This window comes from Anolis sagrei, chromosome Y (genome assembly GCF_037176765.1).
Source record: "Anolis sagrei isolate rAnoSag1 chromosome Y, rAnoSag1.mat, whole genome shotgun sequence".
NCBI lineage: Eukaryota > Metazoa > Chordata > Lepidosauria > Squamata > Dactyloidae > Anolis > Anolis sagrei.
Genome location: NC_090035.1, coordinates 19,212,744 through 19,240,623, shown reverse-complemented (window position 1 = coordinate 19,240,623; position 27,880 = coordinate 19,212,744). Strand labels below are relative to the sequence as shown.

Sequence of the window (27,880 nt, the reverse complement as noted above, 5' to 3'; positions counted from 1 at the left end):
CGTCCATGTTTAACATTTACATAAATGATCAGCTATTGCCAGAAGGAACAAGGCCGCATTATCACAGGATGTCTACACCCTACACTACTGGAGAAATTATACTGTTTAGCCGGTCTTGCACCAACAGACATCCGTCGGGAAGTAGCAGCCATTAATGAAAGGACCAAGTCATTGACATCTCCAGCACATCCCATGTTTGGATATCAGCCAGCATGACAACATCCTAAATCAAGAAACAGCTTCCTAAGATCTACAGAGATACTTGCAGGAACACCTCAGCAAGCGAGAGTCCAAAACCTGGAACCTCAATCACTGGCTGAGACCAGATGAGAAACTCCCTCCTGGGTGACTTGGAAGGCCCTGAACAGACTGTGCTCTGGCATCATAAGATGCAGAGTTAACTTTAAGAAATGGGACCACAACGTGGAGTCTGCGACATGCGAGTGTGGAGAAGAGCAAACCACAGATTGTGATGCGGTCTGAGCCCTGCCACATGCACAATGGGGGACCTTTTCCCAGCAACACCAGAGGTACTCCAAGTGGTCAGCTTCTGGTCAAAGGACATTTAGTATCATACCAAATTTTTATCTTTGTGGGTTTTCTATCTATATATATAAAAATGAAAAGGGTGTCCAACGGGACAGCAAAACTCAAAAAAACCCCGACGAAAATTTACCAAAATTCCCATGCACATACCTCAACCCACAAAGTATGCACAAATCACATCAAAATAGCAAACAACATTTCACCAAACCCACAATTTCGAAAACAAGGGGAGCATGCGCAGAAGCACCCTGGCGCGAGTCCCCCGCCGCGCGCACATTGCCGGCCAATGCTCCCTCGCCGCAAACCACGCCCCCTCCCTTCGCCGCCCCACCCCTACCCGCCCTGACTCAATCCTTCCCTCCTCCCCCTCCGCTGCCCATGCCCCCCGCGCAACCCACGCCCCCTCCCTTTGCCGCCCTGCCCCTTCCCGCCCTGACTCAATCCTTCCCTCCGCCGCCCACGCCCCTGTGCAACCCATGCCCCCTCCCTTCACCGCCCCGCCCCTTCCCTCCCTGGCTCAATCCTTCCCTCCTCCTGCTCCGCCGCCCACGTCCCCCGTGTAACCCATGCCCCCTCCCTTGGCCACCCGTTCCCTTCCCGCCCTGACTCAATCCTTCCCTCCTCTCCCTCCGCTGCCCACACCCCCTTGCAACCCACGCCTGCTCCCTTTGCTGCCCACCCCTTCCCGCCCTGACTCAATCCTTCCCTCCTCCCCCTCCATCGCTCACACCCCCGCGCAACCCATGCCCCCTTCCTTCGCCGCCCCGCCCCTTCCCGCCCTGACTCAATCCTTCCCTCCTCCCCCTCCGCTGCCCACACCTCCACGCAACCCACACCTGCTCCCTTTGCCGCCCGCCCCTTCCCATCCTGACTCAATCTTTCCCTCCTCCCCCTCCGCTGCCCACACCCCCGTGCAACCCATGCCCCCTCCCTTCGCTGCCCCGCCCCTTCCCGCCATGACTAAATCCTTCCCTCTTCCCCCTCCTCCACCCACACCCCCCACACAACCCACACCCCCTCCTTTCACCACCCCTTCCCACCCTAACTCAATCCTTCACTCTTCCCCCTCTGCCGCCCACATCCCCCGCGCAACCCACGCCCCCTCCCTTCGCCGCCCCGCCCCTTCTCGCCCTGACTCAATCCTTCCCTCCTCCCATGCCCCCTCCAGGAAGTCACGCCCCCTCCCTTCACCGCCCCGCCCCTTCCCGCCCTGACTCAATCCTGGAAGAAGAGAAAGAAAGAGGGGGGAAGGACAGACAAAAGGAAGAATGGAAACAAAAACCAAAGGAAGGAAGGAAGGAAAGAGGCAGAGAAGGAAGAAAGAAAGGGAAGGAAAAGAAAAAAGGAAGAAGGAAAGAGGAAGAGAAGGAAGGAAGGAGAGAAGGAAAGAAGAAAAGGAAATGAGTGAAAGAAGGAGAGAAAGAGGTAGGTAAGGTGGGCCACAGCAACGTGTGGCAGGGAAAGCTAGTTCATTATAACTGTATTCTCAATTCACTTCTGACAATAAATAAATAAATGTTGCAAAAATTCTATAAACACATGTATTAAATGAATATTTCCATAAAAGATACATATTTAAATATATTTCTATGCAATGCATATCAAATAATACAGGAGAGAGATTAAAACACAGGAGAGCACAGGTTTAGAAATCCATGCTGGTGGGCGCAGTTCTCTCTCTTTACTCGTTGTCCTTCTCTCTTCCCAGCTAGGAAATCAAAGCGACGAAGCTGCGGATGCGAAGAATGCGGGGTTGCCCAGCGCAGAGGCACCTTCTGCCACAAACTACTTCCTCCAGTACATCAGCTCCAGGTGAGAAGGAGGAGCTGTCCGCTGGCCTCTCAGCCTTGAGGAAGGGTTCAAACTGTATTTTATCAGTGGGTTTTTAATTCTGTATCTCTTGGGTTGCTGTGAGTTTTCTAGGTTGTTTAGCCATGTTCCAACTACATTCTCTTCTGACGTTTTCACCTGTATCTCTTGCTAATCGCTGAGCCTGGAACTTCAGGTCTCGGCAGTGGCTAGATAAGCCTTTGCACAATTAGAACCCGTGTACCAGCCGCACTCGTACCTTGGGGAGTCTGATCTGACCACAGTGGTCCATGCTCTTGTTACATCATGAATAGATTATTGCAGTGCACTCTATGTGGAGTTGCCTTTGAAGACTGGAAACTCCAACTAGTCCAACAGTCAGCAGCCAGATTACTCATCGAAGTGACTTACAGGGAGCGCACTACCTCCCTGCTTCGTCAACTTCACTGGCTGCCAGTCCACTTCTGAGCACAATTCAAAGTGCTGGTCTTGACCAATAAAGCCCTAAACAGTTCCAGCCCAGTTTACTTGTCCAAACATATTTCCCTCTATGACCCACCTCGAAGTTCACAATCGTTGGGGGAGGCCCTGCTCTCGATCCCGCCACTCTCGCAAGCGTGACTGGCGGAGATGAGAAACAGAGCCTTCTCAGTGGGGGCCCCCAGTCTGTGGAATGCACTCCCCAGTGAAATCAGGGCGATTCCATGTCTCCTCTCCTTTAGGAAAAAAAACTTAAGTCATGGCTCTGGGATGAAGCATTTGGGCAGCTGGCTGAGCAACAACTGTAATGACTCTTGAGAACTACCAATGAAGAGACCTTGGACTGGAACTCTGGACTATGATTTGGATTTGCGGACTCAGACTTGTGTTAATATTTTAAGGGCCATTATTTTTAATGTATTTTAATGTATTTTTACTGACCTGTTTATGTTAATTGCTGTTCTGTAATTGTTTTTTGTTGGCATCTAATGAATGCCAATTGTAAACCACCCTGAGTCCCCCTTCAGGGGTTGGAAAGGACAGGAAATACATGTTTTAAATAAACAAATAAATAATGGACTCTTTAGAGGTTTGTTCAGAGGTCTGTTGGAAATGAGACAAGTAGAATGTATATATCCCTGTGGAATAATGTCCAGGGTGAGTAAAGGAACCCTTGGCTGTTTAAAGCAACTGTGAATGTTGCAATGAGATGGCTTGAATAACATTGAGTAGCCATTAATCTGCAAAGTGAGGATCTCTGCATTGAGGTAGTCTGAGCTTTGATACCTAGAGGCATCTTCCTTTTGGGGAGTGTTCACTTGCACTTGTTTGTTTGCTGTTTGGCGTTCCCCTGTTCCTGAGTGATGTTACTCATTGACTGTCTTGATTCTGGTGTTTTTCTTTTAATAATGGTAATTTTGTTTTTTCATAGTTTCCTCCTTTCTGTTGAAATTGTCCATGTGTTTCATGTGGATTTCAATGGCTTCTCGGTGCGGTCTGATGTGATAGCTTGGGACTGCCAAACACAGCATTGCTCAGGCACAAATCAAAGAGCGTGAAAGGCACTGGAGACTAATCCAGCCAGAGAAGTCAGCTATAGCCGAGCACCTGATGAACCTACCAGGACACAGCATATTATTAGAGAACAAAGAAATGCTGGACTACTCTCATAACCACCATGTCAGACTACACAGAGAAGCCATTGAACTCCACATTCATGTGGTCCATTTCAACAGACAAGAGGAAAGCATGAAAATGAACCAAATCTGGTTACCAGTATTACAAAACACCAGAAGCAAAACAGTAAATAAAGAAACAGGGAAACTCAAGACAGCAAAAAAGTGCCATTGAACACCTCTCAAATGATGATGATGCCTCCAGGCAACAGAAGCCAGGCTACCTCTATGCAGATACTCTCACTGATTGACTTTGCAGCAACAATCAAACAGACAAGAGTTCTTTCTTCCACCCTGGACATTATTCCACATTATTATACACTCCACTTGCCTCATTCCCAACAAACCTTTGAAGATGCCATTAGCCACAGATTCAGGCGAAACATCACAAGAGAATGCTGCTGGAACATGGCCAGAAAGCCCAAAAAACCTCGCAACGACCCTGTGATTCTGGCCATGAAATCCTTTGACAACAAATCTTGTTGTGTGTCTTTTAATAGTATATTATCTCGTGTTACAATGGTGTTGTATCCTGCCTCACGGCACAATGGTGTTATATCCTGCCTCACGGCACAAGAAGAGGCGGGTAATAAATGCATTAGTAATTATTACAATAGTCATAATAATATATTATTACTACTATTAATAATAATAATAAAATAATGATGATGATGATGATAAAATAGTCCTCTCCCAGGATGGCATTTAGTAATAATAACATTATTGGTATTGCTGCTACTACTACTAATAGTAATAATAATAATATAGTAGTAATGGTATTATTATTACTAATAGGGAGCCCCTGGTGGTGCAGTAGGTAAAAATGCTGAGTTGCTGAACTTGCTGACTGCAAGGTCGGCAATTCAAATCCAGGGAGCAGTGTGGACTCCCACTGTTAGGCCCAGCTTCTGCCAACCTAGCAGTTTGAAAACATGCAAATGTGAGTAGATCAATAGGTACCGCTTTGGCAAAAAGATTACAGTGCTTCATGTAGTCATGCCAGCCACATGACCTGGGAGGTGTCTACAGACAATGCTGGCTCTTCTGCTTAGAAATGGAGATGAGCATCAACCCCCAGAGTTGGACACAACGAGACTTAATGTCAGGGGAAAACCTTTACCTACCCTATTACTACTACTAATAATAATACAATAGTAATAATAATGCTGGTTTTGTTACTACTTTTATTATTTATTTTATTTACAGTACTTATATTCCACCCTTCTCATCCCGAAGGGGACTCAGAGTGGATCACAGTATACATACACGGCAAACATTCAATGCCGATTATATAATGACAAGACAGACAACAGATAGAGGTATATTATTTAGGATTTTCGTCATCTTTTGGAGGCTGTGCTGGGTTTCGGCCACAGTGGGGGTTGCTGTCGCTCCATTTTCTAGCCAAAGAGCTTTCTGTGTTTGTAAACTTTCCTCTGAAACACCTTGCCTAAAATACCACCCCTCTTAATGTGATTCCTATTCATCTACTCAAATTGCTATTTTCAATCCACTAGGTATGCGGAGGAGCTGAGCTGAAGGTCAGGAGCTCACCCTGATGCGGCTTCAAACTGTCAACCTTTGGTTGGCAAGATTTACTGCCGCTCCAGCAGGTGATTGACCTGCTGTTCTAAAGCCAATCCTATTACTATTAATGATGATAACGATAAATTATCCCTCTCCCAGGATGACATTTTTGTTGTTATTGTTGGTTGTTATTATTATTATTATTTATTAAGTAAAAGTTGGAGGTCCTAGAAATAGCAGTTTTTAGGCCTTCCCATGCAACCGTATGGTTTGCCAGGAGCGAATGCCATATACTTGAATGGGGTTGAGTCGTACTTATGGTTCTTTCTGCAGCATAGAAAACTCGACGCACAGTGTGGACGCTGCCAGCAACAAGTTTGTCTTTGGGCAGAACATGAGCGAGAGGGTCTTGGTGAGTCCAATAGAATTAATAATAATAACAGTAGCAATATTAAACATATTTTTTCTTCGTGGTCTCTGTGAATGCACACATGTGGAGAGTGTGCGCCTGCGCAGGCTCCATGGAAACTTCTCTAGTTTAAACTTTTCAAGTTTTGGCGGTAACCCTGCCCAGCCCCAGCAGAGCATAAAAGGGCCCCCCGCACGAACCCTCGCAATTCCTTTTTTTCCGCCGCAAGGCTCACTTTGGTACTTCTGCGATGTCCGCGACTCGATTCAAACACTGTATGCAGTGTTCCAAGAAGATTCCAGATTCGGATAAGCACTCTTTGTGTCTTCTTTCCTTCGGCAAGGCACATATCACCGACTCTTGCCATCATTGCTAAGCTCTGACAGCACAATCCCGAAAGAACCGGGTTCATCGTCTATGGTACCTGCTCTACCAATAGTCTTAGGCTCCGGTACTCTCGATGTCGACGACTTGACCATTGACATTGGCATCGACGTCGACCGCATGACCGTCAACCTCAGCAGCGGCATCGCCCTCTCAACCAGTCAATCCGCTAGCTCAGCCCGCAACTCACCAAACAAGGGCAAAGAATTTATTTATTTATTTACAGTTTTTATATTCTGCCCTTCTCACCCCGCAGGGGACTCAGGGCGGATTACAGTATACACATATATGGCAAACATTCAATGCCAGTTTGACAGACAACGAATACAGACAATACACAGAGGCTATTTAACTTTTTTCTGGCCACCAGGGGAGCTGCTGCTTTCATCGTCCATCAGCGACACCGATGAAGTTCTTCCGCATTCCACATCCCGGAGTTTTCTTTATGGCCTCATAAATTAGTTAGTTTAGCCTCCCACACAGGGTGGTGCCTTTTCCTACTTGACAGATGCAACTGTCTTTCAGGTTGCAAAGGTCAACAGGCTACACAATGGCTGGACACCCACTCCAGCCTGGGCTGGCTTTGAACTCATGACCTTTTGGTCAGAGTGATTTTAATGCAGCTGACACTCAGCCAGCTGCGCCACAATCCCGGTGCGCTCAAAAGAAGGCAGCTCAAAAGAGACCCCGGGCGACCATGTCGATGACCTCAAAGACCACGAGGGCGACCAAACAGACCACCAGACGGTGCACAGTGACTACTGAAACTGTACGGGTGCGCCACTTGTCAACCAACTCGGCTTCAATGAGGTCAGCTCGATCCACAAGATTGACGACAGCAACCCCACCATCTTCCACGGTGGTTCGGATTGCCTTTCGTCGGGCCCAAGAGGAGTCTCGGCGTGCTGCAACCTCCTCCTCCTCTGTTCCTCCTACGCCGGGCAAATGGCTCCTGAAGTCGACATCGACTCAACCCCTGGCAAAGAAGAAAAAGACGATGCCACCTCCTTCTTCATCCTCTTCCTTGCAAAGAGTAACAACAGCCTCATCAGTGAGGTCTTTGCCGATACAGTTGGCCCAGCCAGAGCCTCTCCCGCAACCAACCCAGGAGGAACAAGTGCCGACAGAGGTGCCCATAGAATGGCCAGAATCCCCCGTTATTTCGGTGGATACGGTGATAGAGGCACCCTATCGTTCTGTGACTGACAGACAGGAGCTTTTTCTAAAAAGATCGAGGCCTGGTACCGAACTGACGATGAGGGCCTGGAATGGTTGAAGCACCACCCCGATTCTAACTCGGTGGTTGTAAAAGCTGCTCAGGCATTTGGAAGGCAATCTTCGGCCCCTTCAGACCGGGAGGGAAAGAGATCCGACGCCATAGGCTGAAAACTTTATTCAGGCGCCCTCTTGCTAGCCAGAATGGCGAACTATGGCGTGTTCATGGGGGCCTACCAGCAAATCCTCTGGGAAAAGGCCATGCCTTTCTTTCAAAGAATGTCAAAGGAAGACCGTACAGTCCTGTCCACCCTGGCCCAGGAGGCAAACTCTTTGGCGCATCACCAGATGCAAATGACCAAACACACAGGGGACACAGCGGGGAAGATGATCACCCATGCGGTCGCCATCAGAAGGCATGCTTGGCTCCGCTCCTCCGGGGCTCCATTCCGGCAAATCCAGTACAGTCAGTACTTTCGCCCCCTCCAGTCGTCTCACCAGCAAGCCCACCCACAACAGCCTCAGCAGCACAGAGCACATCCGCAACAACAGCGCTCGAGATCCTGCCAGCCTTCGGGAGTGTTTGATGCACCTATGGACGATACCCCCTCGTTATCTGGTACCGATTCCGTTCCCATGTCCCTCCTGCCAATCCCCGACCTCAAGCCGACACCCACCGTTTGGCGACCACCTGGCAGGTTTCATCAGTGCATGGCAATATATCACCTCAGATGCATGGGTGCTAAAAATTGTAAAGGAAGGCTATGCATTGGAGTTTGAAGTGCTCCCTCCAACAGGACAAATTGTCGACACCAAGCCTTCCTCTGCAATCCTATCAGAGGTTGACACCCTCCTCCTCAAAGGAGCTATCTCTCCCCTGCCAGATTGCTACAACGGGCAGGCCTTTTTCTCCAGATATTTCACTGTCCCCAAGCCGGATGCTCCCTCCGCCCAATCCTAGATCTGAGGGACCTGAACTCTTTCATCAAACCCCAGAAGTTCAGAATGGTGATGGTATTGTCCATACTTCCCCTACTCAGACACGGGGATTTCTTCGCGTCCATTGACCTACGGGACGCTTATTTTCATCTTTCAATCAGAAAGCACCACAGAAGCTTCCTGGCCTTCAGAGTTGCAGGACAAACCTATGCCTTCAACGTATTTCCGTTCGGGCTCGTAATGGCCCCAAGGACTTTCACAAAATGCATGTCGGTAGTGGCCGCAGCCCTCAGAAGGGAAAAGATTCGAATTTTTCCATATTTAGACGACTGGCGTCTGGCAGCACGCTCCCCGGCTCTACTGCAATCTCAAATTCAAACAACAGTTTCCCTCCTCGAGAATCTCAGACTTCAACTAAACAAAGAAAAGCCACACTTGAAACCAACAACGTGCATAAAGTTCATCGGCGCCATGTTCGATTCAGTGACCCAGTCTGTATACCTTACAGAAGTAAGGTTTCCTGTCGTAGTCACTGTGAATCGTACACTTGATATCTCTGCGCATGCGTAAGCAGCTTTCGGAACCTTCTAGAATTAAAAGAATGCCAATCAGACCCGGCTAACCCCGCCCCCCTCCCCTCGAGTATAAGAACCCCATGGGCGGGGTTAGCCAGCAGTTCTCTTTTCCGCGCTACTTCGGAAGCAGCTAGTGAGAACCTCTCTCCGTCTCCTCGTGAGCTAACTTAACTTCCCTTTTGACCCGGACTGACATATTGACCCAGAATTCGGATTACGACTAAATCTTGCTATATTACTTGTTACTGACCCGGACTGACTGACCATCCTACCAATCTCCGACCTTGACCTACGGCCCGCCTGACTACTCTTCTCCGTCGCTATGTCCACCTCCTCTTTCAAGAGGTGCGCCAACTCCAGCTGTCCGAATACTTTCCCGGACACCGATGGTCACTCACTCTGTCTGGCGTGCCTGGGCGAGGGCCACCTCACGCAATCCTGCCCGGTTTGCCTGGCCTTCACGGCCCAAACAAGAAAGAACCAGGAATCTCGTTTAAAGGCTGCCTTATACGAGAAGGCCCTCCTACCACCCATGACCCAAGCCGCCACTTCTGCGGAGCCTTTTTCACCTACCTTGGCCGTTGCATCACTTGCGAAGAAGAAAACTAAAAAATCCAAGGAAAAGGGCTCCCAAGATGGCCGCCAGGCCTCCCTGTTGAGAAAAACGGCTCCTAAAAAGGCGGGAAGCTCCGCGCCAAACACCCTGCCTGCCCCTCCTAGGGAGTTCCCTCCGGGAAGCTCGGGGCGACCTCTGTTGGCAGCGGACAGCGTTGCACAAGCCACAGGCAACGCTATACCGAGCCCCTGCCACTCCGCTGTAGAGGAGCCAGCAAGCGGAGCCCTCCTGCAGCCAAGCACGCCTGTTCTCCCATCCCAGGGAAACCGCGTGACCCAGGAGGCTGAAGGGATTCCGGCGCCTGAAAAATCCCCACCTGCACTGACGCCGATCCCTTCTGGAAGCCAGGCCTTTGAGGGCATTTACAACGCCCCGCCCACTCTTGCGCGGGCCCCTCCCACCAGGGAGCCGGGCACGCCGACACCGCCGACTGCGGCCGCCTCTCCTCAAGCGGCAGGAGCCGCATCGGGCGAAGGGCCCTGCCCAGAAGCCCCGCCTCCGGCAGCTCTCACCTCTCTGCCTCCTCAGCAAATGGGGCCTCCGAGAGCGGCGCGCCTACCATCTGGGCGTCGTGGGCGGTCCCGATCGCCATCCAGGAGAAGCGGGAGTTCCCGATACCGTAGGCGTGGGTCACCGGAGAGGCGCAGATCGCGAGGACGGCCTTCCTCTTCCTCTTCTTCGTCCTCCTCCTCCTCCTGCTCCTCGCCACGATCCAGACGCCGCAGGCGCTCCAGAGCGTCACGCTCCTGCTCCTCGCGGAGGAGTGCCTGCGGATCGGCCCCAAACCCCCCTTCGGGGTATTGGCAACTGAACCCATCCGGCCAGCTGGTCTTTGTGGCGGCATCCATGCCTCCCCCTCCTCCTGCGCCCATCCTGCCAACGTCTATCATGGCACCCAGGGAGATACAAACTCCTATGAACCTCCCCGCTGCACCAACTTTGCCAGGCGCCTCGAGGGATGCTGCAAGGGTTCCCACTCAGGAGAACCAGCCCCCCGAAGGGGCGCCCCTTCCTACACCTGTACGGTGCCATCCTGGGGCCTCGTTTTCTACTGCTGTTTGTGTTGATCAAGGTGTGTGTAACCCCCCCACTGACCAAACTGTATGCAACCCTCCTGCTGCGCCCAACCGTCTGTGCGCTTCTCCCCTCCTGTCTAATTCCTTGGGACTGAACTCATGCCCCCCCACAGGGGCAGTGATGCTGGCTGACCCACCTGCCACACCTGTAGTCCCTTTGGCCACTCCTAGAGTGGACCTGCCAAGCACCTCAGCACAGGACGATGGGGACCATGTGGGCACTGACTCTGACTCTGAGCCACCCGACGCCCTAATACTAGGCGCAGAGGGTACCTCTACTGCCTTACCAGCGGATTTCCACAAATTCGCGGCACTGATAGAAAGAATGATCAAAGCCCTTGACATTCCAGCTCCAAAACCCCCAGAACATGTGGAGGACTTTATGTTTACGTCTGATGAACAAAATGTTGTCCCCTCTTCTACCCTTCCCATGCTCCCATACCTATTGAAATTGGCTAAGGTAATTGATGTGTCCCCTTTCTCGGTACCTGCTGTCCTGAGACGTTTAGACTCCCTGTACAAGATAGACATGTCTGCTGCGAAATGGGTCTCAGTACCCCCTAGGGCCAATACTGTCGTGGCGGAAATCACCAAAAATAAACGCCCTAGAAACTCCACAACAGCACCACCTGACAGGGAAGGGAGAAAACTTGACACCCTGGGGAAAAAGGCCTACCTGGCGGCCAGCCTTTTTACCCGCATGGCCCACTATGCGACCTATATGAGTGGGTACCAAACCTTCCTTTGGAACCGGATGGTACCCCTCATTGACTCCCTGCCTGCGGAGGAACAACGTCTGCCGAAGGCGTATCACACTGAAGCTTTGGCATTGGCCAAGCTTCAGAAGGATTTCGCCAAGCACATGGCGGAGACATCAGGTAATTTGTTTGCCACCGCCACGTCTATTAGAAGACACGCATGGCTGAGGGCCTCTAACCTCTCGGAAGAGGGAAAGGCCCTCGCTGAGGACCTCCCCTTCCACGAGGAGGGGTTGTTTAATTCCAACACGGATGACAACCTAAAACAGAAACAGGATGTGAGGCAATCTGCTTTTAAGTTTGGCTACGCATGGCAGCCATACCAACAACAAAAGAGTAGATGGCAACCCTCCCCTTCCTCCTATCGGAAACCGTCTACAGGCTTCTTCTCAGGTTCCTATAGAAACAAACCAGGGGGTCAATCCAGATTCCAGGGAGGGAGACGAGCCCCGTATTTTCAAAAGCCGAGATCGCAGCCCTTTCAGGGGAAATCCAAACCCGCCGGCGCCTCCAAAAAGCGTCTTTGATGTTCCTTACCCAAGGGCTGAGGAGAGGACTCCCCAGGCCCACTGTTCACTCCAGGTTGAACCACCCCGTAGTGTTGATATCACACACACACTAGTTCTTCCCAGCCCAGAGCCTTCCACACAGCCCTCGCCCTTTTTCAGGGACAGGCTTTCTACCTTCCATACGGCATGGGCGGAAATCACCTCTGATGCCTGGGTACTGTCCATCATCTCTAGAGGATATCTAATTGAGTTTGATGATTACCCTAGGGTGGGCCTTGTGCGGGACACCCAATGTTCACCCCAACTGTTGCAGGAAATTGACATGTTGTTGTTAAAAGGGGCAATTTCTGTTGTTGATCCCTGTTACACAGTTCTGTTTTTTCTCCCGTTATTTCCTTGTATCTAAGAAGGGCGGTGGGCTGCGCCCCATCCTGGATTTGAGAGCACTCAATAAATTTGTCAAACCAAAGAAATTTCGTATGGTAACTCTTCCCTCTGTTACCTCTCTCATACCCAGGGGTGCCTGGTTTGCTACCATAGATCTCAAAGATGCGTACTTTCATATCTCCATAGCCGCCCAACACCGCAGGTTCCTCTCGTTTAGAGTGAAGGGTCAAACTTATTGCTTTAACGTGTTACCCTTTGGGCTCTCCACAGCCCCCAGGGTTTTTACCAAATGCATGGCGGTGGTGGCAGCCCACCTTAGAACTAAGGGGATTACCGTTTACCCTTACATTGACGACTGGCTCTTGGTAGCCAAGTCCCGCCAACAGTTACAAACGCATATCTCCACGGTTTTGTCTCTCCTCCAGTTTCTGGGCCTCGTCGTCAACTGGGAGAAGTCCGTACTGTTCCCAACGCAGCGGATCCAGTTTATCGGGGCCATCTTGGACTCCATCCACGAGAGGGCCTTCCTTCCAGAGGACAGGTTCCTCAACCTCCAGGAGCTGGTGGGACACCTCATGACTGCACCCCTGGTATCAGCCAAGCAAATACAGACCGTCCTGGGACACATGGCTTCGACCACTTCGGTCATCCGGCATGCCAGGCTACGGATGCGACCGCTCCAATCTTGGTTTCTGTCCAACTTCAACCCCTTACTGGACAATCCCTGCATTGCAAGCTATCCCCTCCCCAGTGGGTCCGCTCTTCCCTCAACTGGTGGCGGGATCCAACCTGGGCGTGCTCGGGGTTATCGTTCCATACCCCGTCTGCCACCATCACTGTCACCACAGACGCCTCCCTCACGGGATGGGGAGCACACTCCCAGGGTCTCATTGCTCACGGGACCTGGTCAGAGCAAGACGCCATGCTCCACATAAACGTTCTAGAGCTCATGGCAGTCGAAAACGCTCTAAAACCTTCGAAAGGGTGATTACGGGACAGGTAATACACATTCTCACCGACAACACCACGGTGATGTATTACCTCAACAAACAGGGAGGTACCCGATCACCGACGCTTCTGACCCTTTCCACACAAATCTGGGAGTGGTGCATAGCCAGGGATATTCACTTACTAGCAACGCATGTTCCGGGAGAGCAGAACCTACTAGCAGATGCACTGAGCAGGAATCCCTTGGCCCACCACGAGTGGACCCTCAACAACTCGGAGGCCCGCAGACTATTCCTTGCCTGGGGTTTCCCCGACATAGACCTGTTTGCCACCCGGTCGAACACCAAATGCCCCATGTTCTGCTCCAGGACACTTCCCTCCCCGGAAGAGGGGTGCCTAGGGGATGCGTTTCTGCTGTCATGGACGGGCCGCCTGACTTATGCGTTCCCCCCGTTTCCTCTTCTGTTGAGGGTGGCAGCAAAGATCCTCCACGACAAGGCCCACTGTATCCTAATAACTCCGTGGTGGCCCAGGCAGTCATGGTTCCCCCTCCTCAATCAGTTGTCACAAGGGATCTTCTTTCGCTTTCCCCCCAGGGCGGACCTGCTGACCTCGCAGCGGGACCTCGTACTGTACCCAGAGGTGCACAAGTTGAGGTTAACCGCGTGGCGGATAATACCGTAGGATTGACCCATACCTCAGACCTATCCCCCGCAGTATTGAAGATAATTGAGGCAGCCCACAGGTCCTCCACTAGGCGGTCTTACCTGTATAAGTGGAACCGCTTTTCCTCCTTCGCAAGGTCGCGGGGCCTAGATCCTGGCGTCGCCCCCATCCCGGTCATTTTGGACTTTCTGACATCCTTGTCTGAAGCTGGTCTACAACATTCCTCTCTGAAGTGCTACCTGGCTGCCATATCTTGGTTCAGAAGGAAGCGAGGTCTTCCTTCCTGTTTTACAGACCTCTTAGTTAAGACGTTTCTAAGAGGGATCATGAACACAAAACCTTCCATAACCCCTATTGCTCCATCCTGGAGCCTAGAGCTGGTACTAACTACTCTAACTAAACCTCCCTTCGAACCTATGGCGACGGTCAGCCTCACCCACTTGACATGGAAAACCGTTTTTCTGATAGCAATCACCTCAGCCAGACGCGCTAGCGAACTCTGTGCTTTTAGGGTAGATCCACCGTATCTCAGATTTCACACAGACAAGGTCGTTCTTAGGACCGATATTGCATTTCTACCTAAGGTCTCCTCTCGCTTTCATGTATCACAAGAGGTGATCTTGCCTTCCTTCTTTCAGAATCCTACCTCACCCTTAGAAAGAAGTCTACACCTACTCGACGTCCGTCGCGCCCTCGCTTTCTATACAAACAGAACATCTTCCCTCAGGAAAACCAATAGACTATTCATCAAATATCGCCCTGATGTACTGGGCCTACCTGTTTCCCCACAGAGACTGTCCTCATGGATTGTGTCAACAATTCAGCTCTCCTACAAACTAGCGGGCAAGGATCTCCCTCTTCCCGTCAGGGGACATTCGACCAGAGCAGTCTCCACATCGGCTGCTTTCTGGAGGGGGATCCCACTAGACACCATCTGCCGAGCAGCTATATGGGCCTCCCCTCTTTCTTTTGTATCTCATTACAAAATAGACGTCGTTTCTAGGAGGGATGCTCAGTTTGGGAGAGCTGTGCTTTTCTCGGCGGTGGCATGATACCCGCCATCCTATATATGTAGCTCGCTAGTCTATCAAGTGTACGATTCACAGTGACTACGACAGGAAATTATAAGTTGCTTACCTGTAACTGTAGTTTCCTGAGTAGTCACCTGTGAATTCGTACACACCCGCCCTCCTCCCCTCGAGTTCATGCCACGCCTTCTGGCTGCTTTGCGGCGGAAGAGAACTGCTGGCTAACCCCGCCCATGGGGTTCTTATACTCGAGGGGAGGGGGGCGGGGTTAGCCGGGTCTGATTGGCATTCTTTTAATTCTAGAAGGTTCCGAAAGCTGCTTACGCATGCGCAGAGATATCAAGTGTACGAATTCACAGGTGACTACTCAGGAAACTACAGTTACAGGTAAGCAACTTATAATTCAGAGCACTCCATCTCGAGGCCCTCAGAATCTTTCGGTCTCGTACGGTATCGGCAAAGCAAATACAGATCCTGCTTGGCCACATGGCCTCCACGGTGATGGTAACCCCACTAGCAAGACTGCGGTTCCACCATGTTTTACATAAACAAGCAGGGCGGCACGGGATTGAGAAAACTACCGACTCTATCTCTACAACTCTGGGAATGGTGCATGACCAGGCCGGTCTCCCTAACAGCGATACACCTCCTGGGCTCACACAACATCGAAGCAGACTCGTTGAGTCAAACGAGGTCGACTTCACACGAGTGGAGGCTGAACCCAAAAGAGCTTGCCAAACTCTTGGACGACTGGGGACTGCCATATGTCGATCTCTTCGTGTCCCCCTTGAATGCCTAACTACCACAGTTCGGAGCCCGCCTTGCACCGGGTACGGTACCGGGGTGCCTCGGGGACGCATTCCTCCTCGACTGGTCAAAGAATCTACCTATTCCCTTCCTTCCCACTCATATCGAGGGTGATCGAGAGGATCCAAGCAGCACAAGCAGATTGTATCCTGATAGTGCCAGCATGGCCACAACAAGCGTGGTTCCCTGTGCTTCTTCAACTTTCAGGCGATCACGTTCGACACCTCCCACTTCGCCAGGACCTGCTGTCAAGAGAAGACGGCCAGCTTCTGCACCCTAACCCTCCGTCCCTGCACCTCTCGGCATGGAGGATCCAGTTTTGAGGGTGCTGTGCCCGGATGTCCTCCCCATCTTAGCTGCGGCCCATAAGCTGGCAACTAAGAAGACTTATGTGGCCTGTTTTGCCCATTTCAAAGTTTTCCTCCAAGAGAGGGGAATCGAGGAACCTCAGCCCTTGATACCGTCTGTTCTTCAGTTCTTGTTGACTCTTACTGAGCGTGGACTCTCGCTCTCATCCCTCAAGTCTCACCTCGCCGCCATTTCCTGGAATGCCCAGCAGAGGAGGGAGACCTCTCTCTTCTGAGACGCTTTAGTGAGATCCATTTTTAAGGGGTTCAATAATCTTCACTCCCCGGTCCATCCTCCTACCCCTGGCTGGAGCCTTGATCTCATCCTTGCACAATTGGTGCGACCCCCCTTTGAACCCTTGGCAATGGTAGAGTTTCGCCTTTTTTCATGGAAGGTGGCCTTTCTTGTAGAGGTCACCTCGGCCCGTATGCCATCTGAGTTGGCGGCTTTGCGAGTTGACAAACCTTACTTAATCTTCCATGCTGACAGAGCAGTTCTCCACATGGACGTTTTGTTCCTTCCAAAGATTATTTCCCTGTTTCATGTGAACGAGGACATTGTTTTGCCTTCTTTCTTCCAATCACCCTCCACTCTGGTGGAAAGGAGATTACACCTTATCGATGTGAGGACAGCCCTGCTGTTTTACAAGGACAGGACTTCTCATTCTTGAAAGACTCGGGGACTCTTTGTGTCATACACCCGAGATAAGTTGGGCCTACCGATCTCACAATGTCTGTCCCATTGGATTGCGTCGACCATCGAGCTGTGTTACCAGCCCCCTTCGGCCATTCAGGCTCGATCGACCAGTGCGATAGCCACCTCAACTGCCTTTCTAAAAGAGATTCCCTTGGACTCTATTTGTAAGGCGGCCATCTGGGCAACCCCACAAACTTTTGTTTCTCATTATAGGCTGGACACCAGGCATAGACATGACATGGCCTTTGGGAGGGCGATCCTGGCGTCTTGTCCTCCTTAGTCTCTTCGTTACCGTGTTTTGTGTATCGATACCGTATTGATTATTAAACCTGAATACCATGTGTACATTCTCAGGTGCCTTCTCAGGGTCTTTTATCCCTGTCATCATTATGTATTGTTATATACATTGCTCTCCTTGTTCATGAGAGAATACCATGCCATCGCAGTTTTCTTCCAATGTACCCTTCCTTCTCCCTGTGTGGGCTCGGGTGTTTCGTTATACCTTCGGGTGTTTCGTTATACCTTCTTTGGGATCTCGCTACCGTGTCATGTACTGTGTTGGTATAGTTTATGTAACTATGATAAAAGTCGCTTCATTTTTATGAGTGTGTTTATACTGTGAAAGCGGCCATCTTTCTTGGCCTAAGGAGGATCGCATACTCCTGTGGTTTATATACTTCATTCCCTCCTCTGGGAGGTGCTGTTGTACTGCTTTTTGCACTTCAATAAAAATTTTGGTCCCTTTGATTAAGGATTGGTTTGTTTTTCCCCGCCTGCGGGACCTCAGCTTACTAGTCTCCACATGTGTGCATTCACAGAGACTACGAAAAAAATTGGTAGGTTACATACCTGTGATCATCTTTCTTCGAGTGGTGCTCTGTGAATTCAAACAAACCCGCCCGGCCTCCCTGCTAACAAACCTCCAATTTTCTTGTTGCCTTTGCGGCGTAGGAATTGCGAGGGTGCACGCGGGGTGCCCTTTTATGCCCTGCCAGGGCTGGGCGGGGTTACCGCCAAAACTTGAAAAGTTTAAACTAGAGAAGTTTTCATTGGAGCCTGCGCAGGCGCAGACTCTCTACGTGTGTGAATTCACAGAGCACCACTCGAAGAAAGATGGTCACAAGTATGTAACCTACCATTATTCATGATATTGTGATGATTAATCAATGCCACAGAGGCCAATGTCCCTAAAATACTGGTTCACGGAGCCATACAGTTGGAACATATCCCAAAAGCCGTCCAGGCCATCCCCATTCAGCCAGACAGGACTCCGTCAAACCCTTCCCAACAGATGGCCATCCGGCCTCATAGATATTAGAAGGCCTATTGGGAAACTGAGCTATTGAATCATAGAAACCTAGAGTTAGAAGAGATCCCCAAGGGTCAGTCCAACCCCCTTCTGCCAAGCAAGAACACACCATCCAAACCTTCCCAACAGATGGCAATCCAGCTTCTGCTCAAAAATGCTTATTATTATTATATTATTACTAGCTGTCCCCTTCCACACGTTGCTGTGGCCCAGTCTGTTGATCTGGAAAATATAGTAATGAGAAAGTGTTGGTTTCTAATATATGTAATGTCTTTATGCTTGTGGGTAAACAGTATTTCTTGCTGTTTCTTTGTCAGTGTTGATATGGAGAGTGTCTGGTTTGCCCACCCTAGAACATGCAAGATATCATTGTCCTTCTTTAAGGGTCCCTTTCAAATCTATGATACTATATCTCTCTGTGTGTGAATAATATCTATCTATCTATCTATCTATCTATCTATCTATCTATCATCTGTCTATATCTATGGCTGGATGGCTCTTTGTCAGGAGGACTTTGATTACATTTTCTTGCACTGATGAAGGGAGTTGGATTGGATGGCCTTAAGTATTTTCTGTTGGTTGTGGGTGTTCTGTGTGGGAAGTTTGCCCTGATTCTGTTGTTCATGGGGTTCAGTATTCTCTTTGATTGTAGGTGAACTGTGAATCCCAGTGACTACAACTCCCAAATGTCAAGGTCTATTTCCCTCAAACTCCATCTGTGTTCATATTTGGGTGTATTGAGTGCTTGTGCCAAGTTTGGTCCAGATCCATCATTGTTTAAGTCCAAAGTACTCTCTGGATGTAGGTGAATTACAACTCCCAAACTCAAGGTCAATGCCCACCAAACCCTTCCAGTATTTTCTGTTGGTCATGGGAGTTCTGTGTGCCAAGTTTGGTTCAATTCCATCGTTGATGGAGTTCAGAGTGCTCTTTGATTGTAGGTGAACTATAAATCCCAGCAACTACAACTCCCAAATGACAAAATCGTAATTTTTTGAGTGATGGTCACTCCTTGTGTTGTGAGACGTTTTGTTGCCAAATTTGGTATGATTTTGTTCATTGGTTTGTTGTTAAGGTACTCATTATGCACTGAGCATTTATATCAATCAATCAATCAATCAATCAATCAATGATTTATTACGGTCTTTGACCAGCAGAGTATAGAATGGGGCACCTGTCCCCAAGGAAGGGAATCGCAGTTCCCAAGTAGGTCAAGTATAAAAGTAGATTAAAAACATGTTATAAAAGAGACAAATTAGAAAAATAAAACAGACAAAACTTACAGTTTAAAGTGCATGTATGAATCTAAAATAGGGGGGCGGCTAATAACAAATATCAGACAACTGGGAAGCTCTAAAAAGGGATGAGAGGGGAGCATTTACAACATTTCAGCTATATTCCCGGCAGGAAGTTGCCTGGTGGAGTCAGTCATCAGCCGTCTAATGTTAATTGCTGCTGCACAGAACTTGGCAACACTATAGGCTGTCGCAGAGCAAGAGTCTGAGAGCAACAGGGAGGTGTAATATCTTTCAGTGCGTCCTGGATGTTTTAAAAGCCATGGAGTGATGAAATTAGTTCTAATGTCTCTATAGAATACACATAGGAGGAACACATGTTCAGTTGTTTCAATGTAGCCAGACTCACACGGGCATAGTCTCTCCTGGGCAGGGGTCTTCAGGTACCTCCCCTCTAGTACTGCCAATGGAAGGGCATGGCATCTTGCCAAAGTTAAAACTCTTCGGTGTTTAGGCACCTCCAGGTTTGCTAAGTAAGCCATGGGAGCGATGAGATATCTGTTTGCTAATGGTGAATGCTGGAGAGCAGGTTAAGTCTGATTGTCGCTCTACATCCAGGATCCGTTGTCTAATAAGATCCTTGGCTTGGTCCCATCCCATACCTAGCAGTTGTCCTTGAGAGAAGCCTAGAGTTGCGATTTTGATTGCCACTACCTTATTCCATGTAGACTGAAATTCATCTCTCAGAGTTAACGGAGCAAGGCCACATGTTGAGAAAGACAGATGCAGCCAATAATTGAGGGTGGCTGTCCACACTCTTACCTCCACTCTCACAAGGCCTGTCTCTAGTTGCAGGGTGGCATTCGAGACACATATGGGGACCTGCATCTTAGAAATTTTGATTGTACTTGCTCCAGAGGAGCAAAGTTTGAGAAGGGACTGAGTTGGGCTCCATACATCTTTTGTGCTATGGGTTTTGCCTCAAAGAGCTTAAGTGCTGCTGGTGTGTAATGGCCTCCTCCCGTTTTGAGAAACTTTAGGATAGCATATGAGCTCTTTTGCGCTGCCTCTGCTATGTAATCCACATGTACTTTCTTGTTTCCAGTGCTGTGATAGAATACTCCCAAGTATTTAAAGCTTGAGACCTGTTCAATATTGTGTCCATCTAGTCTCCAGGTATGATGCTTTGGTCATTTCGCAAACACCATAATTTTGGTTTTTAAAAAATTAAGATGAAGCTGTTCTTCATTACAATATTTTGTTAGGACTCTCAAGGCTGTTTTCAGGCCTTCTTGAGTTCTGGATCGTATCACTGTATCGTCTGCATAGAGCAGGGTAGTAACATGTCTTCCTGCCAGTTTTGGAGGGTGGTAGTCCAATTTGTAAAGGTGCTCCACCATGGAGTTGATATAAAAGTTAAATAGTAGTAGAGCCAAAGTACATCCCTGCTTGACACCTTTCTCACTTTCAATGGCCCTAGTGAGAGGACCTTGAGGGCTACATCTTATTTTCAATATGGTCCCTTCATGTAGTATGCAAATTAATTGCAATAGTCTAACTATTGAGGTGGACCCAAGTTTTTCCCATAATTTGATACAAGAGATAGAGTCAAAAGCTGCTCTGAAGTCTATGAATGCAGCATAGAGGGAAGATGTTCTCTGGGAGGTATATTTTTCTATAAGATGGTGTAAAACTATGCACTGGTCAATGGTGGACCGACCTTCCGTGAAGCCAACTTGCTCCTCCACAAGTATGTTTTCTTGTTCCATCCAGTCCAGCAATTTCCAATACAGATGCCGTGTATATATTTTACTAATGGTATTAAGGAGGCTAATGGGCCTAATATTTGCTAGATCGTCCTGCCTCCCTTTTCTTTTGTATATTGGTACAATAATTGCCAATCCCCAATCCTTAGGAATTTGGCCATATTTATCTATACAGGTAAATAAAGATGCTAGGATAGGGGCCCAGAAATCCAAATTATTCTTGATGACCTCGGGCGGGATCGCATCCTCTCCTGGTGCCTTTCCCATTTTTAGTTGGGCTACTAGTCTCTCTATTACTGCGATGGTCACAGGTGGCCAGGTAGGAAGGTTTTCCATTGATGTATTAGAACAAGAGTTTGTGTCTGTGTTATCTGAATAGGTGTCCTTGTATAGCTCTTGGAAATATACTTCCCAGCTTGCAGGCAGGATTTGGGAGTCAACTGCAGTTCGGTCCCAGCTTCGTATGTTAGATGTAATGCGCCAGAAGGTGGTTGTGTCCTTTGCCTTAACAGCTTGTATGAGCCGATCCCAATTGTTTTTCATAGCCTCTCTCTTCTTGCGGGTTAGTAGTTGTTTGCATTGTCTCTTTTGCAGCAGATCTTGCGCAGCAGTTGGGGTAGGATTGAGTTTATAGCTCTGATAAACAGTGGAGAGGGCTTTTTTAGCAGAGAGACATTCCTTTTCAAACCATGTTTGTGATTGTTGATATGGTTGCTGAAGTAGCTGTGTCCCCTCTGTATTATTGCCCTGGCGTAACTGACTTTGGAGCTCTTGGACAATGTTTCTGTAGGTTTCCATGAGTACATTGGGAGTTTCTGCTAAGATCAGAGAAGTGCGGAGGCTCATAAGCTGCTCTATCGCCAGCAGGTCTGTTATTCTTTGATTCATGTGTGGGGTCCACTTGGCTCGCTTATAGGATCCTTCTGTAGGCTGTATCGAAGATTTATAGGATTCCGTTAAATGGATTTCCTGGGGGGGGGGGTGTAATTGAAGCAGAACTGTAAAATGATCACTCTCAGGTTTAGACATAACTTTTAGAGTTTTAGTATAGGGAATAAAATCTCTAGAGATTGCTATATAGTCAATAGTGCTAGTTTTTTCACCTGAGAGGAAGGTGAATTTACCTGGATAATCTCCTTTCAGCGCCCCATTTAGGATGTGAAGATTTAGCCTATATGTTGTTCTGGCTAAGCATAGGCCTGCAAAATTCCATTTCTGGTCTTTGGACCAGCGGGGAAGAAGGCGTTCTTCATCCTCACAGGCTGGTGGTGTGGAGTTCTGCTGCTTATAGAGAGAGAGATCATTTGGGCCCATCCTTGCATTAAGATCCCCTCCCAGCACTATAGATGCATCAGGATTCCGCATTATAAGGTCCTTATGATGGCACACCAGGAAGATCTAATGAGAAACTAAATGTGTCTGGCTATTTTCCCAGTGACCATCGGTATGCCCTAAATTACTTTAATACTTCAAAATAAAACTCTACAAACAAGATTAAATTCAACATTTGTTTACTAAATAATCAAGGTATAAAAGTGCAGTTTGATTATGATGGTGTTAGAACAGTGAAATATAAACTCTGAGGTAACAACTATAATTTCTATGAGGTAAATATAGCTACTAACTATGGCATATTCTATAATCTATAAACACTAATGCATGTATGGCTATATCTATTCTTTATTACATATACTATAAACTCTAAGGCAAATATATTCTAATCTATAATCTATAAACTTTGGCAAATATATGTACTGTGTATGAACTATCTATAGGCAAATATAACTGTTAACTATTACATGTATGTGAACTATCTATCTATGGCAAATATTATCTATTCTTTATTACATGTATAATAAACTTTAAGGCAAATATGTGATAAGGATGGCCTGTACGGACTGCAAGCCAGACCAGACACTTCTGGCAGCTATCTATAAACTATGACCAAAAGGAATGAAGCCAAAAAGTCTTTCACCAGGCTCTGAGGCAGAATAGGCTGAACCAAAGAGCTCGGCCTATAGGGGAAGCCTAAGCTCCTACTCTAAAACTGGGCAAAATGGAACAGTCCAACTCCAGGGAAATAAACAGGCCGAGACATCACAGTCCTCAACGTAGGATTCTAGCTCCATCCATTCAGCTTTAACTTGGGCTTTTTTCCTCATAGGGGGTATGTAGGCATTTATTATCAGCACTTTATGGTTAAGTTGGATTAAGGTGGCCATGGTGCTTGACATTAGCGGGGGTAGAGATGTAACCTTTACCCATAGCTTGTTGGAAATTAGGATTGTTAAACCTCCTTTGGCTCCCATATCTAGTTGGGGGTTCTGCCTTTGTTGAGTAGGCTTGGAATCCATTACTTGATATATAATCTACTGCCCAGGTTTCCTGCATTAATATATGGTGCAGGGCTAGGTAGTTTAGGAAGGAGGGATCTTTTATGGAGGACTTCCACCCTGCAATATTTCATGTCAGAATGCTGAGTTTATTCTTGCCTGGTGGTGTAAGCGATGTAGGTTCTGATAGTTTATATCTGCAACTTGTGCGATGCCACCAATGTCCCCAGTGATCATACAGTTGTTGTAGGGGTCTCTTTTCTTTTCGGAGTGTTGTTGATGAGGCTGTTCTTCCGTAATAGGTTTGTTCTGTTTTAGCGTTGGCAGTTCTAGTACCATGCACTTTACTGGAGTCAAGGTGGCGGCCTCATTCTCCTCCTCATTCAGCATCAGTATGTTGTTGGCAGGACCCGTTTCCAGGCTTACCTCGATTAGGCAAGTAGTGGATTTGGAAGGTGCATTGTCACTAGTGGAGTGGGCTTTGGGTGGGGCTTCAATTGATGCTGTTGTAAAGATTCTAGGTGGAGAATTGGCACTGGGGTTGGACAGTGCAACACAGTTCCCTGGGGTCTCGTAGTCCAGGGTAATTAGATCTGCAGGTTCAGGGTCATGGGTTGTTTCAATATCCATAGAGTTGTCCTTAGAGAGTTTTTCCAAATGTAGGGCCTGCATCTCAGGAGTGTATCCCTTTAAGCTTCCTGTGCTCTGCTGAGAGTGTTTGACTCTGGAGATGAGGGGAAGAATCCTGTTATTGAGAAACACTCAGCTTGGGAAGAGGCCTTTTCCTGAAAGATTAGATCTTAAGCGCAGCAGTAATGAAGGTATATGTTCTGAGGAGAAGCTTAGTAACACCCTTGTATGATGGTAGTCAGAGCTCAGTGTTTGTACAGAGTACAGATCCATTTGTTTCACTTCTCTTTTCAGCAAATGTTGCAGATGTCTTCTAGAGTGATATATGGTGTTCCAGGGGGGAAGCATTGCTTTGTAGTGGCAAACTGTTAAGCAGACTTTCTTAGGTGAAAGTACCAGTTTTGAGGAGTTTGCTATCTTATGTAAATGCAAAGTAGGCTCTTTGCAGTTAGGTTTTCTTGAGGATGAATCACAAGTGGTCTGTCTCAGTTGCTTTCTTTCTTTCTGGGCTGTGATAATGGAATCAACTTTGAGATTGAGATCTTTCAGACTCTCATTTTCCCCATGTTCCCCAATTTCTCTTTCTGCAAGAGCTGAGAAGCGGTTTGAACAGAAGTCAGAGATTATCTTTTGTTTGGGTGTAGGAGCTGACAGGAGAGTAATATTTTCTGCTTCTCTCAAGCGTTTCTTTCTCCTTTCTTCTCTCCTTCTTTCTCCAGGCTTATTAGCTTATCAGCAGCACAGTGTGTTTGGTCTAGTTCAGCATTCAAATTATTTTGTTAAAAGGAAAGGCATTTAGGTCTGTTTAAGTTATCTTACTGTTGTCATGCGGAGCTCCCCTCAAGTGCGTCTGCTCTCCTCCGAGTCTCGGCCCCAATTCCCTTTATATATATATAGATTATTTATACCCTGTTTTTCTCTCCCCAAGCTAGATAGTTGTTATTGTTGTTACATATCACAGAATCATAAAACTCCTAAGGTTGGGAGGGACCCTCAAAGGCCATCTAGTCTGGCCCCCTTCTGCCAAGCAAGAAAACACCATCCAAACCCTCCCAGCAGATGGACATCGAGCTTCTGCTTAAAAATACACATCATTATTATTTGAAACACCACAAGGTGAGTCCACAGCAGACACTCTGCTGGCTGTTGAATTGGATCACATGTCGGACTCTTCCCAAGTGTCTAGGACTGTGTGATGTATTGGCGAATAATGCATGCAGATCCCAGTAAAGTGGCCTTCTGCAGCTGGCAGATGGCAATTTTGTCAGCGCCGATTGTGTTTAAGTGCAGGCCAAGGTCTTCAGGCCCTGCGCCTAGTGTGCCAATCACCACTGGGACCACCTTTACTGGTTTGTGTCAGAGTCTTTGCAGTTCGATTTTAGATCCTCATATCGTGTCAGTTTTTCCAGTTGTTTCTCTGCAATTCTGTTGTCACCTGAGATTGCGACATCAACGATCCATACTTTGTTTTTTAACATGATTGTGAGGTCAGGAGTATTATGCTCCAAAACTCTGTCTGAATCCAGAAGTCCCAGAGGAGTTTGGCGTGTTCATTCTCTTTAACTTTTTCCGGCTTGTGATCCCACCAGTTCTTTGTCACAGGAAGATGGTATTTGTTGCACAAGTTCCAATGAATCATCTGAGCAATGGTGTTGTGCCTCTGCTTGTAGTCTGTCTGTGCGATCTTGCAACAGCACAGAGTGTTATCTATTGCTTCATCTGCTTCCTTGCAGAGTTTACATTTGGGATCTGTTGTCGACTTTTCAATTCTAGCTTTGATGGCATTGGTTCTAATGGCTTGTTCTTGGGCTGCCAGAATCAGGCCCTCCCCCCTCCTCCTCCTCATTATTATTATTATTATTATTATTATTATTATTATATTTGTTTATACCTCGCTTTTCTCTCCACAAGAAGACTCAAACCAACTCAAGATAGATAGTTGTTGTTGTTACAGTTGCATATCATAGACTCCTAGAGTGGGAAGGACTGCCTAAGGGACATCCAGTTTATCACCCTTTCTGCCAGGCAGGAAGGACACAATCAAAGCCCTCCCAACGGTTGGCCATCCAGTCTCATAAACATCAGAAGCTTCATGGAGAAATTGAGCAATTGGATCCTAGAATGCTAGAGTTGGAAGGGATCTCAATATTGGGGGAGAATATTTGGGGAGAAATTGAGCTATTGGATCACATAAACCTAGAGTTGGAAGGGAGCACAAGGGCCATCCTGCCCAGCCTCATTGTGCCATAATGCAACACAACCCCTCCTGACAGATGGCCATCCAGCCTCATTGACATTAAAAGGTTTACAGAGAAATACAACTATGGAATCATAGAATGCTAGAGTTGGGAGGAACCCCCAAGGGCCAGCCAGTCCGAACTCCTTCTGCCAGAAATGGGGACATAACCAAAACCCCGACAATTGGCCATCCAGCCTCATGACTTCTCCCAGTCTTTTTTGCAGAGTCCACCCAAATCCAGCAAGGCCGCCACTGACAGCAACAAGGAAAATGCTGGAGGCGATTCTGGCTCAGAATCCTCTTCGCAGGAAGCCACTCCTGAGAAAGGTAACAGCTCTTCATCCAAGCTGCTATTTATCCTATCTTTTTTCTTCATGGTCTCTATGAATGTAGAGTGTCTGCGCCTGTGCAGGCCCCAACGGAAACCTCTCTAGTTTAAACTTTGCAAGTTTTGGCGGTAACCCCATCCAGTCCCCGGCAGGGCATAAAAGGCGCCCCGCGTGCACACTCAGCCATTCCTGTTTTTCCGCCGCAAGGCTTACTTCGGAACTTCTGCAATGTCCACGACTTGATTCAAAAACTTCACGCAGTGTTCTAGGAAGATTCCAGATTCGGATAAGCACTTTTTGTGCCTTCTGTGCCTTGGTGAGGCCCATATCGCCGACTCCTGCCGTCATTGCCAAGCCTTGATGGCACAGTCTCGGAAGAACTGAGGTCACCGCCTGTGGTACCTATTGTACCAGCAGTCTCTGGCACTGGCACCCTCAACGTCAACGGTTTGACCATCAACATTGGCATCGATATCGACTGCACAACCGTCGACCTCGACAGTGGCATTGACCTCCCAACCGGCCAATCCGTCCTCACAACCCACAACTCACCGAACAAAGGTGACTAAGGTGGCACAAAGAGACCTCGAGCGACCATGTCGACGACGTCGAAGACCACAAAGCCGACCAAACAGACCAAGAGTCCTTGTACGGTGACTACTGAGACCGTACGTGTGCGCCATTCCTCAACCAGCTCTGTGGATTCAGTGAGGTCAGCCCGGTCCATGAGGTCGACAACTGCAACTCCGCCATTGTCAACGGAGGTACGCATTGCCTTTCGTTGGGCCCAGGAGGAATCGCATCATGCTGCAACCACCTCCTCTTCGGTCCCTCCCACACCGGGCAAGTCACTCTCGAAGTCGACATCGACTCAGCCCCTGGCAAAGAAGAAAAAGGCGATGCCCCCCTTCTTCATTGTCTTCTTCCCAAAAGCAATGACAGCCTCATCAGCCACCTCGTCGGTGAGGTCTTTGCCGATCCAGTCGGCCCAGCCGGAGCCACTCCAACAACCAACACAGGAGGAACAGATGCCGACAGAGGTGCCCGTAGAGCGGCCAGAATGCCCAGTTATCTCAGTGGATACTATGATAGAGGCACCCAACCATCCACCTGGACTTAATGCCAGACAAGAGTTCTTTCC

The 27,880-nt window shown here is 48.3% G+C and overlaps 1 protein-coding gene across 9 annotated transcripts in view; it reads left to right on the top strand.

Annotated features, from left to right (window-relative positions):
• Window positions 1-27,880, top strand: part of LOC137095106 (ran-binding protein 3-like) — a 286,433-nt gene that overhangs the window by 179,893 nt on the left and 78,660 nt on the right. For 7 of the 9 annotated variants that reach the window (XM_067461370.1, XM_067461368.1, XM_067461369.1 and 4 more), the window contains 3 exons: window positions 2,255-2,358; window positions 5,871-5,949; window positions 26,623-26,737. In XM_067461370.1, coding sequence (XP_067317471.1) covers window positions 2,255-2,358; window positions 5,871-5,949; window positions 26,623-26,737 — 298 coding nt within the window. The remainder of the gene's footprint in view (window positions 1-2,254; window positions 2,359-5,870; window positions 5,950-26,622; window positions 26,738-27,880) is intronic. The other 2 variants (XM_067461367.1, XM_067461372.1) reach the window with 2 other exon arrangements.